Below are 16,746 nucleotides of genomic sequence, written 5' to 3'. Positions count from 1 at the left end.
AGCTAGAATTTTAGCAAAATTTATGTACATGTGTATTAAAATGTTTGATATTTTTATATTAAAATAATAAACCAACTTAAAACTTTTGGTATACTGTTGTCCTATTTTTAGTTAAGTTTGTACTAAGCTGGTCCTAACCAACCATTTTCTCACTAACCTGCTGCAGCTGTCAGCGCTGTATGAACTGTATGTAGCCTTTGCTAAAGTATCGAGAGCTGTGTCCTGGCAGCACGACTGGTACTTCCCTTCCTGCTCCTGGAGCAAAATGGAATCGGCTGAGTGCAGCTCAGCCTTTCATAGGAAGGTTTGTATTTTCTGCATGAATACAAGACTTCCTATGAGTGGCTGAGGTGGAGAGGCTTGTGAATGTCGCGCTCTCGGCCAACCAGAGTTTTTATGTAGAAAGTGCAAAGCTTCCTGCGAATGGCTGAACAGTGGTCAGCCAAACTCCATTTTGTTTCGGGAGGAGGACAGTAAGTCCCTGTCCCACTGCTGGAACACAGTGCTTGTATACTGTATGTAGCTGAGGCTACATACAATTCTTAACAGCTGCATGTGTTTGTGAGGGAAATAGTTTGTTTGGGCCAGCTGGGTCCAATTGAACTAGGTAAAGGTCACTAAAACATGGAATTGGCCTTTAAAGCGATTGTAAACCGCTGCATTTTTTAATTTTTTTTCCCTTCCCTGCAAGGCAAAGGTATAATGTGCTAGTATGCATCGCATACTAGCACATTGTTAAACTTGCCTAAAAGCGAAGCGTTTCAGGGATGCAATGCCATCGCTGGACACGGCATCCATCTATACCCAGTCTTCCGGGTTCACAGAGCCGTGATGACGTCACTTCCGGGCATGCGCCCAGGAGCCGCCAGTCATGCCACACTGCTCAATAAACGTCACGGGCAGCCATTCCTTCAGAGCGTATGCGCCAGTGACGTAACTGACTACTAGGACAGTATATATCCTAAATTGTGCATGTTTGGAGACATTTACACTACCCATAGGTAAGCCTTAATACAGGCTTACCTATAGGTAAAACTTAGATAAAAGCTTAATTCCTCTTTAATGATCATTTCTCTTTAAATCATTGACACACAGTTCCTGATTCTTCTTAACCTTTGGGTATACTGTCCCCTACAGGAGTAGGACACTAGGCAGAAAAAGCTTGACTATGCCTATGGGCAGTCCCAGGGGGTATACACCCACTCTCAGCTATAGGCACTCAGTTTTCTCTGCCTAGTTAGGAGTAAGGACGTAGTTCCTTGCTTGGGATCTCTGATCCTGGCAATTTTTTCATCTTAAATGGAATTTCTCTAGCGCTCATCGACAGACGTAGTCCTCGGTGATACACCACCTTCGGGTTATGTTACCTCCGCAGGAGCAGGACTAGACAGGAAATTAAAAAGCTCTGGCCACACCCTAGGGGCAGTCCCAGAGGGTATATCCTCTCTCTCTCTGCCTCAGCAAATCAGTTATTTTCTGTCTAGTGAGGAGTAAGGACCTAGATACCTTGCTGGGATCTTAGGTCCTGGCAAGAAATTTTTTTCTAAAAGGAATTTTTGGACAGCTTTTTTTTTTTTCTCCAGTGTTCCTGTGAGATCTTCAAGCAAGAAAGCTGAACTGGGCGACGGGCTGGATGTTGAGATCCGGTGGTCACCCCAGTTCAGCCTACGAGCGCGTGCAGGCCATAGCTCCACGCTGAGTCGGCCGCGACAAAGTCCCATTAAAGGACTGAACCCGCGAGTTAAACGTCTCGCTGAAACGCCTAAGACCATGAGTCACGGCGTCTGTATCGGTCGACAGCCCTCCCGCCCCGGTGGAGAGGGGTACTGTCAGGAGTTGGTGCCCGCCTGGTTCCGGTATGGTGAGTAGTATGTTCCCCCTGTTTTCCCTGACGGGTTTTGTGGTGAACGCGGGCCCCTCTCTGTATGGTAAGAAAGAGTTTCTCTAGCGCTCATCGACAGACGTAGTCCTCGGTGATACACCACCTTCGGGTTATGTTACCTCCGCAGGAGCAGGACTAGACAGGAAATTAAAAAGCTCTGGCCACACCCTAGGGGCAGTCCCAGAGGGTATATCCTCTCTCTCTCTGCCTCAGCAAATCAGTTATTTTCTGTCTAGTGAGGAGTAAGGACCTAGATACCTTGCTGGGATCTTAGGTCCTGGCAAGAAATTTTTTTTTCTAAAAGGAATTTTTGGACAGCTTTTTTTTTTTCTCCAGTGTTCCTGTGAGATCTTCAAGCAAGAAAGCTGAACTGGGCGACGGGCTGGATGTTGAGATCCGGTGGTCACCCCAGTTCAGCCTACGAGCGCGTGCAGGCCATAGCTCCACGCTGAGTCGGCCGCGACAAAGTCCCATTAAAGGACTGAACCCGCGAGTTAAACGTCTCGCTGAAACGCCTAAGACCATGAGTCACGGCGTCTGTATCGGTCGACAGCCCTCCCGCCCCGGTGGAGAGGGGTACTGTCAGGAGTTGGTGCCCGCCTGGTTCCGGTATGGTGAGTAGTATGTTCCCCCTGTTTTCCCTGACGGGTTTTGTGGTGAACGCGGGCCCCTCTCTGTATGGTAAGAAAGAGTTTCTTTCTATCCTATAACATGTCACAAATCCTCCTACTTTGAGTGTGATTTTATGTGTGCAAAAGCCAGGAGGCTTGGTTTGGGAGCTAACAATCTATTGTATACATGTTTTAAAGATGTAATCTGTGGCATTCTGGGAATCTTATGGGTTAAGTATAAGCTACCTACCAGTCAGAAGCCATGGACATGTAGACTGCCTTCCAAGTCAGATCTCCAGCTAATAGCAGGCCTCCCGAACGGCCATGCGGTCCGCCAGGGCCGGTACCGCCAAACACGCCAGATCCCCATGCAGAGAGAGTGTTGTGTGCCTGCAGCACACCGCTAGTCAGCACAGGCCGCCGCCATTTTTTTTGCTGGATCGCACGAGCCGCCATTTTGGCGTAGCCTCGTGTCTCCAGCATGGGGGCGGCCATGTTTTAGGTGATTCTACACCTCGTGGAGCTTGGGGGAGGCGCCGGAAGGCGTACAGAGGGGCGGAGCCGCCTCCTTTCTTCCTGGGCAGCCAGCCAAAAGACTTCCTGTTTGTCTAAGACAGCGCTGTAAGCTGTTGCAGTTCAACTCTGAACATCAAGTGGTGAGCCTGGGGGTCTATCTCTCTCTCTCTCGATCGATAGGGATCCCTAGCAGGTAACACTAAGGGGTTTTTTGTGGCGCTGAGGGTCGAAAAAAAAAAAAAAAAAAAAAAAAGAAAAAGTTTTTTTCTTTACTTTGAATTATATCATCCAGGAAGTAACTGGAGTTATTATGGACCCTGCCACACAGATTCCCCCACCTGTTTCCCTCGAGGGGGCCTCGGGACCCGCCGGTGTACAGAGTATAGAGTCATTTACAGCAATCTTGGAGTCTATGGTGGCTCGGGTGGAGGCGGCCTGTCAGGGACGGGGGTCAAGGAAGCGACCCCCGCCTACCCCTATACTATCTGACACCTCTGACTCTGATTCAGAGATGGTCACTGCAGTTGCAGGTTCCTCTGCAAGGGCTGCTATCCCAGGTAAAGCCCCCTCAGACAGTGAGGAGGACGCTTCTTCTCCTGCTATAATTCAGGAAGAAGCATTGGTGGACGCACTAGTTGTGGCAGTGCAAGAAACCTTAAAACTTGAGGCTTTACCGGCAGAGGCAACTGAAACAGAGAGGCCTTTTGGGACTAATAAGCCCATCAAGACGGCGAAAGCTTTTCCTGTACCTAAATGTTTTGGAAATCAGATTAAAGGAGAATGGGAACATTCTAAACGTACCTTTACTATTTCCAAGCGTATTGCTAGACGCTATCCGTTTGAGGAATCCATCATTAAGAAATGGACGGTACCACCAGTCGTGGATCCGCCTATTTCCAGGCTGAATAAAGCCACGGTTATTCCAGTGGAGGACACTTCGTCCTTTAAGGATCCGGTGGATCGAAAGATAGAAGCGGAGTCCCGCACTATCTTTTCTCTGATAGGGTCAGCATTTAGACCAGTAATTGTTATTGGTCTAGTTTCCCAGACACTTACAGAATGGGCGAAGATGGTACGCCAAGATCTTAGGGGAAAAGATATTCCCCAGGAGACATCTGATTTGATAGAACAGATCATACAAGGGCTACGGTTTATCTGTGACGCAGCCTTGGACACTACTCCCTTGTTAGGGCATGCATCTAAGTTAGCAGTAATCCTCAGACGTGTGCTGTGGTTAAAATGCTGGTCAGCTGACCTAGGTTCCAAAAAGACTTTGACCAATCTCCCTTTTCAGGGGAATCGTCTATTTGGAGCCAACCTAGATGAAATCATTAAGGATGCCACCGGGGGCAAGAGTACTTTTTTGCCACAGGCTGCAAAAGCTAAGGAACCTCGCAACAAGCGAGGACCTTTCTTTACCGCCCATAAAGGACGCCCGGCTGGTACTTCCGGGAAAGGCAAGACTCCTCCAGGAGGGTTCAAGAAGGGCTGGTCGGACAAGCAGAGGACCAACCCAGCCAAACCCGAAGTAAAGGAGTACACAGCCTGAAGGTGCGCCCCCACCCAATTTCAGGGTGGGGGGACGTTTTCACCGGTATTCAGGACATTAGATCGAGCATCAACCACTACTACCGGTGCGATTCTTCCCTTCCAACATTTAAGTACAGGAAGCGGTAGTTACCGTTCCCTGTATAGATCTTTTCCTTTACCTTTTCCCAAGATTAGTCCCGATACCTCACAGGAATCGGATCTGATTGACCAGATAGGCCAAGTAGCCTCTAGTCGGGTGACTTCGGTCCCTGAGGTTCAACCAGAAAAGATCACCTTGCCTGATAACTATCAGGTATCTGATAAATGTGTGGGAACAGAAAACGACCAGACTTTCTCGGATGGTCGGGGCCAGATACCTCTAGGGACGCCTGGTTCAGATCCAATCAGCGCCAGTGGTCCTAGAAATTCTAGGCTGGCCTCTTCAAGCCGGCCTGGCCGACTTGGACAGGTTAGTCGCAGACGTTCCGTGGGAACTTCGTCTCAGGGAGTGTCTGTAGTCTCAAGGACCTATTTACCATCGTGCTTTACAGTCGCTGGTTTTAATGGCCTGGCCATTGAGACCCAAGTACTGAAGGACAGAGGTTTGTCTACTTCTGTCATTCCTACCCTTATTAAAGCAAGGAAAGCGACTTCCAGCAAAGTCTATTATCACACATGGAAGACTTATATTGCGTGGTGCGAATCTTTAGGATTTCCTCCACGTACCTATTCGGTGTCTCGAATATTGGCCTTTTTGCAACAAGGGGTTGAGCAGAAGCTAGCCTTGAGCACCATCAAGGGTCAAGTTTCAGCATTAGCAATCTTCTTTCAGAAACCTTTAGCTACCAAATCCTTGGTGCGGAATTTCATCCAGGGGGTGCGGCACCTGGCTCCTCCAGTCCGCGCGCCCTTACCGCCCTGGGATCTTAATTTGGTTTTGTCGGTTCTACAGAAACCTCCCTTTGAAAACATCAGGGAGATTCCCTTGCTTACTTTATCCCAGAAGGTGGTCTTCTTGGTGGCTATTACTTCTGCTCGCAGGGTGTCAGAACTGGCTGCATTATCATGCCAGTCCCCATACCTAGTGATTCATAGGGATAAGGTAGTACTTCATCCTAAGCCATCTTTTCTTCCTAAGGTGGTTTCAGATTTTCATCTGAATGAAGATATTGTACTACCTTCCTTGTGTCCTCAGCCCAAGCATCATCGGGAACATGCGTTGCATTCCTTGGATGTGGTTCGGGCAATCAGGGTATACCTGAAAGCTACGGAATCATTCCGTAAGACGGATTCACTTTTTGTGATCACGGATGGCCCCAGAAAGGGTTTGCCTGCATCTGCCGCGACCATTGCCAAATGGATTAGACAAACGGTGGTACAGGCTTATTCTATTAAGGGTCAGAGTCCTCCGTTCCCTGTTAGGGCGCACTCCACTCGAGCGCTCAGTACTTCCTGGGCCTTTCGCCATCAGGCGTCAGTGGTCCAGGTATGTAAGGCGGCCACTTGGTCGTCGGTACATACCTTTACTAAATTCTATAAAATTGATGTGACGGCATCGGCGGATGCCTCATTTGGCCGCAAGGTTTTGCAGGCCGCAATTTGAGGAGACCGGTGGTCTACCTCGACGGTTTTTTTCTGTTTGAAAAATTTTTTTGTTGAGTCTCATCATTAAGGATGAGCATTGTAAACTTCTAGTTGGCACCGGTTGGGCCTTCTAGATTGGGATTTGATTTCCATTTTCCCACCCCTCAGTCGGGATACTGCTCTGGGACGTCCCGAAGGTGGTGTATCACCGAGGACTACGTCTGTCGATGAGCGCTAGAGAAAAATGGATTTTTGTAAAATCTTACCGTAAAATCCTTTTCTCTTAGCTCATCGACAGACGTAGTCCCCGCCCCTCTGTTTTGGAGTTGGGTTGGGTTAAATTCTCTAAGCACTGCTTTTTCACATAACTGATTTGCTGAGGCAGAGAGAGAGAGGATATACCCTCTGGGACTGCCCCTAGGGTGTGGCCAGAGCTTTTTAATTTCCTGTCTAGTCCTGCTCCTGCGGAGGTAACATAACCCGAAGGTGGTGTATCACCGAGGACTACGTCTGTCGATGAGCTAAGAGAAAAGGATTTTACGGTAAGATTTTACAAAAATCCATTTTTCTTTCTATCCTATAACATGTCACAAATCCTCCTACTTTGAGTGTGATTTTATGTGTGCAAAAGCCAGGAGGCTTGGTTTGGGAGCTAACAATCTATTGTATACATGTTTTAAAGATGTAATCTGTGGCATTCTGGGAATCTTATGGGTTAAGTATAAGCTACCTACCAGTCAGAAGCCATGGACATGTAGACTGCCTTCCAAGTCAGATCTCCAGCTAATAGCAGGCCTCCCGAACGGCCATGCGGTCCGCCAGGGCCGGTACCGCCAAACACGCCAGATCCCCATGCAGAGAGAGTGTTGTGTGCCTGCAGCACACCGCTAGTCAGCACAGGCCGCCGCCATTTTTTTTGCTGGATCGCACGAGCCGCCATTTTGGCGTAGCCTCGTGTCTCCAGCATGGGGGCGGCCATGTTTTAGGTGATTCTACACCTCGTGGAGCTTGGGGGAGGCGCCGGAAGGCGTACAGAGGGGCGGAGCCGCCTCCTTTCTTCCTGGGCAGCCAGCCAAAAGACTTCCTGTTTGTCTAAGACAGCGCTGTAAGCTGTTGCAGTTCAACTCTGAACATCAAGTGGTGAGCCTGGGGGTCTATCTCTCTCTCTCTCGATCGATAGGGATCCCTAGCAGGTAACACTAAGGGGTTTTTTGTGGCGCTGAGGGTCGAAAAAAAAAAAAAAAAAAAGAAAAAGTTTTTTTCTTTACTTTGAATTATATCATCCAGGAAGTAACTGGAGTTATTATGGACCCTGCCACACAGATTCCCCCACCTGTTTCCCTCGAGGGGGCCTCGGGACCCGCCGGTGTACAGAGTATAGAGTCATTTACAGCAATCTTGGAGTCTATGGTGGCTCGGGTGGAGGCGGCCTGTCAGGGACGGGGGTCAAGGAAGCGACCCCCGCCTACCCCTATACTATCTGACACCTCTGACTCTGATTCAGAGATGGTCACTGCAGTTGCAGGTTCCTCTGCAAGGGCTGCTATCCCAGGTAAAGCCCCCTCAGACAGTGAGGAGGACGCTTCTTCTCCTGCTATAATTCAGGAAGAAGCATTGGTGGACGCACTAGTTGTGGCAGTGCAAGAAACCTTAAAACTTGAGGCTTTACCGGCAGAGGCAACTGAAACAGAGAGGCCTTTTGGGACTAATAAGCCCATCAAGACGGCGAAAGCTTTTCCTGTACCTAAATGTTTTGGAAATCAGATTAAAGGAGAATGGGAACATTCTAAACGTACCTTTACTATTTCCAAGCGTATTGCTAGACGCTATCCGTTTGAGGAATCCATCATTAAGAAATGGACGGTACCACCAGTCGTGGATCCGCCTATTTCCAGGCTGAATAAAGCCACGGTTATTCCAGTGGAGGACACTTCGTCCTTTAAGGATCCGGTGGATCGAAAGATAGAAGCGGAGTCCCGCACTATCTTTTCTCTGATAGGGTCAGCATTTAGACCAGTAATTGTTATTGGTCTAGTTTCCCAGACACTTACAGAATGGGCGAAGATGGTACGCCAAGATCTTAGGGGAAAAGATATTCCCCAGGAGACATCTGATTTGATAGAACAGATCATACAAGGGCTACGGTTTATCTGTGACGCAGCCTTGGACACTACTCCCTTGTTAGGGCATGCATCTAAGTTAGCAGTAATCCTCAGACGTGTGCTGTGGTTAAAATGCTGGTCAGCTGACCTAGGTTCCAAAAAGACTTTGACCAATCTCCCTTTTCAGGGGAATCGTCTATTTGGAGCCAACCTAGATGAAATCATTAAGGATGCCACCGGGGGCAAGAGTACTTTTTTGCCACAGGCTGCAAAAGCTAAGGAACCTCGCAACAAGCGAGGACCTTTCTTTACCGCCCATAAAGGACGCCCGGCTGGTACTTCCGGGAAAGGCAAGACTCCTCCAGGAGGGTTCAAGAAGGGCTGGTCGGACAAGCAGAGGACCAACCCAGCCAAACCCGAAGTAAAGGAGTACACAGCCTGAAGGTGCGCCCCCACCCAATTTCAGGGTGGGGGGACGTTTTCACCGGTATTCAGGACATTAGATCGAGCATCAACCACTACTACCGGTGCGATTCTTCCCTTCCAACATTTAAGTACAGGAAGCGGTAGTTACCGTTCCCTGTATAGATCTTTTCCTTTACCTTTTCCCAAGATTAGTCCCGATACCTCACAGGAATCGGATCTGATTGACCAGATAGGCCAAGTAGCCTCTAGTCGGGTGACTTCGGTCCCTGAGGTTCAACCAGAAAAGATCACCTTGCCTGATAACTATCAGGTATCTGATAAATGTGTGGGAACAGAAAACGACCAGACTTTCTCGGATGGTCGGGGCCAGATACCTCTAGGGACGCCTGGTTCAGATCCAATCAGCGCCAGTGGTCCTAGAAATTCTAGGCTGGCCTCTTCAAGCCGGCCTGGCCGACTTGGACAGGTTAGTCGCAGACGTTCCGTGGGAACTTCGTCTCAGGGAGTGTCTGTAGTCTCAAGGACCTATTTACCATCGTGCTTTACAGTCGCTGGTTTTAATGGCCTGGCCATTGAGACCCAAGTACTGAAGGACAGAGGTTTGTCTACTTCTGTCATTCCTACCCTTATTAAAGCAAGGAAAGCGACTTCCAGCAAAGTCTATTATCACACATGGAAGACTTATATTGCGTGGTGCGAATCTTTAGGATTTCCTCCACGTACCTATTCGGTGTCTCGAATATTGGCCTTTTTGCAACAAGGGGTTGAGCAGAAGCTAGCCTTGAGCACCATCAAGGGTCAAGTTTCAGCATTAGCAATCTTCTTTCAGAAACCTTTAGCTACCAAATCCTTGGTGCGGAATTTCATCCAGGGGGTGCGGCACCTGGCTCCTCCAGTCCGCGCGCCCTTACCGCCCTGGGATCTTAATTTGGTTTTGTCGGTTCTACAGAAACCTCCCTTTGAAAACATCAGGGAGATTCCCTTGCTTACTTTATCCCAGAAGGTGGTCTTCTTGGTGGCTATTACTTCTGCTCGCAGGGTGTCAGAACTGGCTGCATTATCATGCCAGTCCCCATACCTAGTGATTCATAGGGATAAGGTAGTACTTCATCCTAAGCCATCTTTTCTTCCTAAGGTGGTTTCAGATTTTCATCTGAATGAAGATATTGTACTACCTTCCTTGTGTCCTCAGCCCAAGCATCATCGGGAACATGCGTTGCATTCCTTGGATGTGGTTCGGGCAATCAGGGTATACCTGAAAGCTACGGAATCATTCCGTAAGACGGATTCACTTTTTGTGATCACGGATGGCCCCAGAAAGGGTTTGCCTGCATCTGCCGCGACCATTGCCAAATGGATTAGACAAACGGTGGTACAGGCTTATTCTATTAAGGGTCAGAGTCCTCCGTTCCCTGTTAGGGCGCACTCCACTCGAGCGCTCAGTACTTCCTGGGCCTTTCGCCATCAGGCGTCAGTGGTCCAGGTATGTAAGGCGGCCACTTGGTCGTCGGTACATACCTTTACTAAATTCTATAAAATTGATGTGACGGCATCGGCGGATGCCTCATTTGGCCGCAAGGTTTTGCAGGCCGCAATTTGAGGAGACCGGTGGTCTACCTCGACGGTTTTTTTCTGTTTGAAAAATTTTTTTGTTGAGTCTCATCATTAAGGATGAGCATTGTAAACTTCTAGTTGGCACCGGTTGGGCCTTCTAGATTGGGATTTGATTTCCATTTTCCCACCCCTCAGTCGGGATACTGCTCTGGGACGTCCCGAAGGTGGTGTATCACCGAGGACTACGTCTGTCGATGAGCGCTAGAGAAAAATGGATTTTTGTAAAATCTTACCGTAAAATCCTTTTCTCTTAGCTCATCGACAGACGTAGTCCCCGCCCCTCTGTTTTGGAGTTGGGTTGGGTTAAATTCTCTAAGCACTGCTTTTTCACATAACTGATTTGCTGAGGCAGAGAGAGAGAGGATATACCCTCTGGGACTGCCCCTAGGGTGTGGCCAGAGCTTTTTAATTTCCTGTCTAGTCCTGCTCCTGCGGAGGTAACATAACCCGAAGGTGGTGTATCACCGAGGACTACGTCTGTCGATGAGCTAAGAGAAAAGGATTTTACGGTAAGATTTTACAAAAATCCATTTTTTTTATTTTTCCCACCCTTTTATTATTTTGTTCCTTTGAGAACTACAATCAAGTGTCGGACTGGGCGACAAACTGGATAATATAGATCCTTACAGTCCCCCCAGTCCAGGGCAGTGAGTGCGTGCAGACTGCAGCTCCGCGCTAGGTCGGCCGCAACATAGTCCCACTGGACGGGGGCTAACCTGCGAGTTTAAAGTCTTGCGAGGACGCATATGAACTGGCTTTGGCCTAAGTCGCAGCATTTCCTTCTGGCTGACAGCACCCACATTACGATGTAGAGATGTCCTGTCCGGAGTGGTGCCACCCTGTTCCTGGTGTGGTAAGTAGCTGTCCCACCACTACCCCTGGAGGGTTTTGGGGGTGAATGTGTACCCCTCCCTGGGATGGTCGGTTCTCCTTCATCCCCCCAGCACCTCTAACATTTCAATTAGTTTGGGTGCCCCCCCCCGGGAGGTGACTAGCTGGCTTTGCTATTTGCTCTTAAGGGGGGTTGGTTGTAGTTGGTGCTGATAGGCTTTCCCTGGGTGTGCAACGAGGGTTGAGTAGGGTACCGTGCCACCTAGGTGTTGACCAGGGCAGGGATGTCCTGGCGGTTGTTGGGCTGGGGAAGTGGATGTTTTTGCCATCCGCGGGTACGTTCCTCACACGGCTGCATCCGGACAAAAATTTAGGCCACAGCTTTGCGGCCTACTCGTCGGAACCTAATGTGAGGTGGCTCTGTGAGGATGGCTGAAGCCACTGCCTCCCGTTTGAGCATCTGCCTTCCCCTCTGCTGAGCTGGGTGGTCGGCTCAGCTGGGTCTCGCGGCTGGGCGCCCTCAAAAATTTAGACCGCGGCTTATGGTCTACGGCCTACCAGGCCATGCCGCCGAGTCGGGCGCCACTGTTGGGGGGGGTGCACGGCATGGGGTTGGGGGGAAGCCCCCCACTCTTCCTTTGGGCACCTGCCGGGCTGAGGATCCGTTTAATTGCGGCTGAGCCCCCACAAAAATTTAGGCCGCGGCCTGCCGGACAATATGGTCAGCTTGGCCCCTCCCTTAGACCAGGTGGCACTGTGGGGTGCTTCAATTTTTGACAGTCTTGCCACCAGTATTGTGTGGGGCACCTGTCTTGTTTTAGCGAGGGTACCCTGCTTGCGCGTCCACGTCATGGCAGGCAGCCCCCTTTTTAAAGGGGCTATGTCCTGCTTGGAGGGCGACCCCCCCCCTGTTTTTTGCGGGGTCAGAAAGGTCCATTTGTGGACCCTTGGCCGGCGCCCCCTTTGTGGGATCACAGTCGGCGTCCTCCCCGGATTGTTGTGTTTTCAGGGTGAACTCAGTGTATAGCCGCCCCTACTGGGTCTGCGTCCACACACCGTGAGTGCTCGGATAGTAAGGATGATTCCTTTGCTCCTCCAGCCATGCTTCAAAGGGCACTGGTGGATGCACTGTTTGTGTCAGTAGGTGACTTTAAAAATGGAGGTTTGCGGCTGATGCCGTGTCGGAGGCACCGGTTCCTTTTGGCATCCATAGGCTCTCCAAAGTGGCGAGTGTTCCTCTTTCTGCTTACCTTGACAACATTGTCACAAAACATTTGGGTTGTCCAAAACGCTGTGGTTGTTAGGCGTTTTTGTTTGTGGTATCCTTATGAGGATTTACTGCATAAAAAGTGGATGGTCCCTTCATCCCGGTTGAGGAGTCCCTGACCTTTACAGGTCCAGCTAATAAGAGGGTGGATGCTCTGGCCCGCCATATGTGCGCTGTGACTGGTTTGGCAAATAGGCCGGTAATTACTGTTGCCCTGGTGTCGCAAACTGACTGAGTGGGCAAAGCTTTTACGCCAGGACCTGGAGGGAGAATAGCTTCCCCCTGTCTTTGCAGAGCTGGTGGACCGGTTGATCCAGGGGCTACAGTTTGAGTCTCTTTGGATGCGGCTCCTTTGATTTCTAGGCTGTCTGTATCAGCAGAAGTCCTTCGGCGTATTGTCTGGCTGAAATGCTGGTCTGCAGACTAGACTTCTAAAAAGGCCTTCTCTGATCTCCCTCTTGTAGGGGATTGCCTCTTTTTGGAGCTTCCCTGGATCACATTGTTAAAGTTCTCACGGGGGGAAGAGTACTTTTCTTCCGCAGGCAACCTACTGCAGGCTCCTAAGCGGCCTCTTCGTCTCTCAGGATTTCAAGACAAGGGATCAAAAGTCAGGGCCGCCACCAGAGGTTCCAAGAGGAACTGGTCTGGCAACCCATAAGCGGGCTCTTCCAGGCCTGCGGACAAGGCTGCCTCTGCCTCTGCGACGTCTTTGCTGGTTTCCGGATCCATGGACCTCCCTGCTACAGGACAAGTGGGTCCATGAAGTTATTTGGTCAGGCAACGAGAGTTCGATCTTGTCCTCCAGAAAGGTTTTTTCTCTTCCAACCTGCACTTGTCCCCAGATCGCTTACGGGGTCTCTTTGGGGCAGTGCAAGACTTGTTACACGTCAAGGGGTGATTGTTCCAGTTCCGACTTCTAAACATTTTTAAGGTTTTTTTACTCAAACCTCTTTAAAGTCCCCAGGAAGGCAAGGTACGGCTAATTCTGGAACTCAAGGCGCTAAGTTGCTTAGTGCAAGTACAGAAGTTCCGCATGGAGTACATTCGCTGGCGCTGACCTTTTGGTCTCCCCTCCGCACCTCGGGTCTTCACAGAAGTGTTGGCCCCGGTGCTGGCATTGTTTAAGTCAGCGGGGGATTGCGGTACTAGGGGTACCTGGACGATCATCTTCTGCAAGCGGAGTCCCTGACTGCTCTGATTAACTACTGTAGATTGCTCTGCGAACTCTGAGGAAGTTCGTGGGATCCTGAAAATTCAGGAGTCTGCTTTGGTTCTGTCCACAAAAACAGGACTATCTGGGTCTGTCTCTGTACTCGTCCTCAGCCAGTGTTTCTTCCTCTGGAAAAACTCCAGACATTGCAGGAGGCGATTCAGCGTCTGTTTGTTTAGTAGACGGTCATCCCTCCTTGGGAATTTTTTTCTGATGTTTTTCCCACCCCTCATGCTTGCCGCTGATTTGGGATATCCCAATGTTTAAGAGTGAGGAGTTGTGTCTGTCAATGAACAAAGAAGAAAATGGGATTTTTGACTTACCGTAAAATCTGATGTTCATTGACGGACACAGCACCCACCCTTCTGGAGTTGGCATTCTTCTGACACTGCTTGAAACGAAACTGAGTGCCTATAGCTGAGTGGGAGTATACCCCAAGGGACTGCCCATAGGTGTAGTTAAGCTTCTTCCTGCCTAGTGTCCTACTCCTGTAGGGGGCAGTATAACTCAATGGTTAAGAAGAATCTGGAGCTGCCTGTCAATGAACATCAGAGACATGGATTTTACGGTAAGTCAAAAATCCAATTTTTCCTTAATGTTCTAGCAAACTGATATTAGACTGCTGAGATTTTCACCTTGTGTTTGTAGACTAGACTAGAAGGCACTTGTGTTTTATTCTGGAAAGCACAATTCACAATATTTGGAATTGATTATTTTTTTTCTCCTACAGATTTGCTGCGAATGTTTTTTGATGCTCTGTATGATGAGGATGTGATAAAAGAGGAACCTTTTAACAAGTGGGAATCCAGCAAGGACCCAGCTGAGCAGCAGGGAAAAGGAGTTGCTCTAAAATCTGTCACAGCCTTCTTTACATGGCTGCGGGAAGCAGATGATGAATCCGATACCGATCACAAGGACTGAAACAAATTTGCCCATATGCTTGCTCTTGGTTTTCACTGGGGCTTCCATTTTTTTCCCCTCATTCCCCTGCTGACTTTTTAACAGAAATACATAAATCCCAATGATTTTGCATTTGCGAGAGAGTTTTGACTCCTTGAGTAATGAAGACTGGCAGAGGGTAGGAGGTAGCCTGTCACACGGCATTGAAAGGCAGAAAGATTGCCACGTGTGGGCTGTTGAAAGAGAAGGTTTGCACATGGGTGTACACAAGCTTTTTTTTTTTTTTTTTTTTTTTTTTTTTTTTTTTTTGGTTTCTTTTTTTTTTTTTTTCTTTCATGCAACAATTTTTGGGTTTTCACTATAATTAAAAGAAAAAAAAAAAGTATATGAGGTATTTTGGGACTGCTGAAGGATGAGTGGAAAGCTGTGCCCTACCTTTATCCCCCAGCCTTCCCCCTGCCCTCCATCACACAGGTTGGGGCACATGCACAATTTTCACTTGTGGAAATATGGTTTTTATAAGGGCGTGTGGAGCCTACATGCTTCAGTGGGACGGAGCACCTGAGCTTCTCTCTGCTCTTTATGGCTGAAATATAGATATATAAATATATATATAAATATATATAATTATTACAAATTCTTTTGATTTGAAGTGGCAACAAGCTATTTTCAGATCATGTTCTGTTCTCTATCTCATGATGGAGTTCAGGACACCGGCGAATGTTAGTTTTGTGGTTTTTTTTTTTTTCTTTGTTTTTTTTTTTTAATAATCCAATGAACTTCAAATTGATCTGTAATGATCAAAACAGATAGATGCTCTATTACCAACAGCTGAATTTTTTTTTTTTTTTTAAACTCCCCTCTTTCTTGGAGTTAGAAACTTATTTTATTTCAATTGCAATCACCATGTGTTGGAAAGAGGCATCTCTCAACCCTAGCAAATTCTGTATTTATAGAGAAAGCAAAGCCTTTTGGTTATTTGTCCTTCCAAAATGTTTTGGAGGTTCTTGTAATTATTAAACCAAGAAAGAATGAAATTTGTAAATACTTTTTGCTTTCTTTATTAAGTATTTAAATGATTCTGACTTACAAATCCCACCAAAACCTCTTTTCACAGAAACTGGAATAAATAAGAACCTTATATGATGTGTCTTGTTTTCTGTGTCCCTAAAATTTGCTGTAATATCTCTTCTGTATCAACAACAAGGCAGGGAATCAGTCTTCATAATGCTTGCATCAAAAGCTTAATCTCTTCTAATTGATGGATTCTGTAATTGTTAATGCTGGCAAGTATATGCTTCCAGAGATTATATACACTTGTAGAATTGTGAATAATATGAAAGATGTACAGGCTTGAAACTTTTGACCATTAGCATTTAAGGTGTTTTTTGTTGCCAAGTTCTGATTGGGGTCATAAATTATGCTATTGTACCCAAGTAAAATGCAAACTAAAGCACCACAATACCTCTTTGTTATTAATAGCACCTACTGTACACAGTTTCATCACACTGTAAATCTCTGTTTATTAACACACTATGGTGTTATTTCATCCGGTGAAATAACATATGCAAAGATCATCATTTTTCCATAAGGGTCAGAGCTGAACCCCACTTGGCTATCTGCACAGCTGTTACCTCAAACAGTGTTAGGTTCTGTTCACATATATGTTAATCGGATGCGTTTTGAACTGCAACAGAGTCACAAAACGTGAACCAGATAAGCTTTCAATGGAGCCACTTGACATATATTCAGGCCAGTTGTGGTGCAAATTTTTATAAGGGTCGTGCGCATTTCTCAGCCTGGATTAGGTACTTTTTTATGGAAACTGCACCAAAACCGGACCCGTATATATGCGTGTATGTGTGTGTGTGTGTGTGTGTGTGTGTGTATATATATATATATATATATATATATATATATATATATATATATATACACACATGTGTGTGTATATATTATGTATGTGTGTGTATATGTATGTATGTGTGTGTATGTGTGTATGTATATATATATATATATATATATAGTGTGTATAATGTGTATGTATGTGTGTCTGTGTGTGTGTGTGTAGATAGATATATTATAATATAGTGAACCCAGCCTTACTGCGTTTTTGAGATGTGGCATGCTTGATTTAAGAGTATATTTCTCTATCGCTCATTGACAGACGTAGTCCTCGGTGATACAGCACCTTCGGGTTATGTTGCCTCCACAGGAGCAGGACTAGACAGGAAATTAAAATGCTCTGGCCACACCCTAGGGGCAGTCCCAGA

The 16,746-nt window shown here is 47.5% G+C and overlaps 1 protein-coding gene across 5 annotated transcripts in view; it reads left to right on the top strand.

Annotated features, from left to right (window-relative positions):
* Window positions 1-15,952, top strand: part of EIF4G1 (eukaryotic translation initiation factor 4 gamma 1) — a 179,230-nt gene extending 163,278 nt beyond the window's left edge. For all 5 annotated transcript variants that reach the window (XM_082249782.1, XM_082249780.1, XM_082249781.1 and 2 more), the window contains one exon: window positions 14,304-15,952. In XM_082249782.1, the coding sequence (XP_082105908.1) occupies window positions 14,304-14,494 (191 nt within the window). In that variant the 3' untranslated portion in view covers window positions 14,495-15,952. The remainder of the gene's footprint in view (window positions 1-14,303) is intronic.
* The last annotated feature ends 794 nt before the right edge of the window (window positions 15,953-16,746 follow it).

The sequence above is a fragment of the Pelophylax lessonae genome (genome assembly GCF_965119305.1).
Source record: "Pelophylax lessonae genome assembly, chromosome: 3".
Classification (NCBI taxonomy): domain Eukaryota; kingdom Metazoa; phylum Chordata; class Amphibia; order Anura; family Ranidae; genus Pelophylax; species Pelophylax lessonae.
The sequence above is the reverse complement of the archived record's forward strand: the minus strand, read 5'-3'. Positions and strand labels throughout refer to the sequence as shown.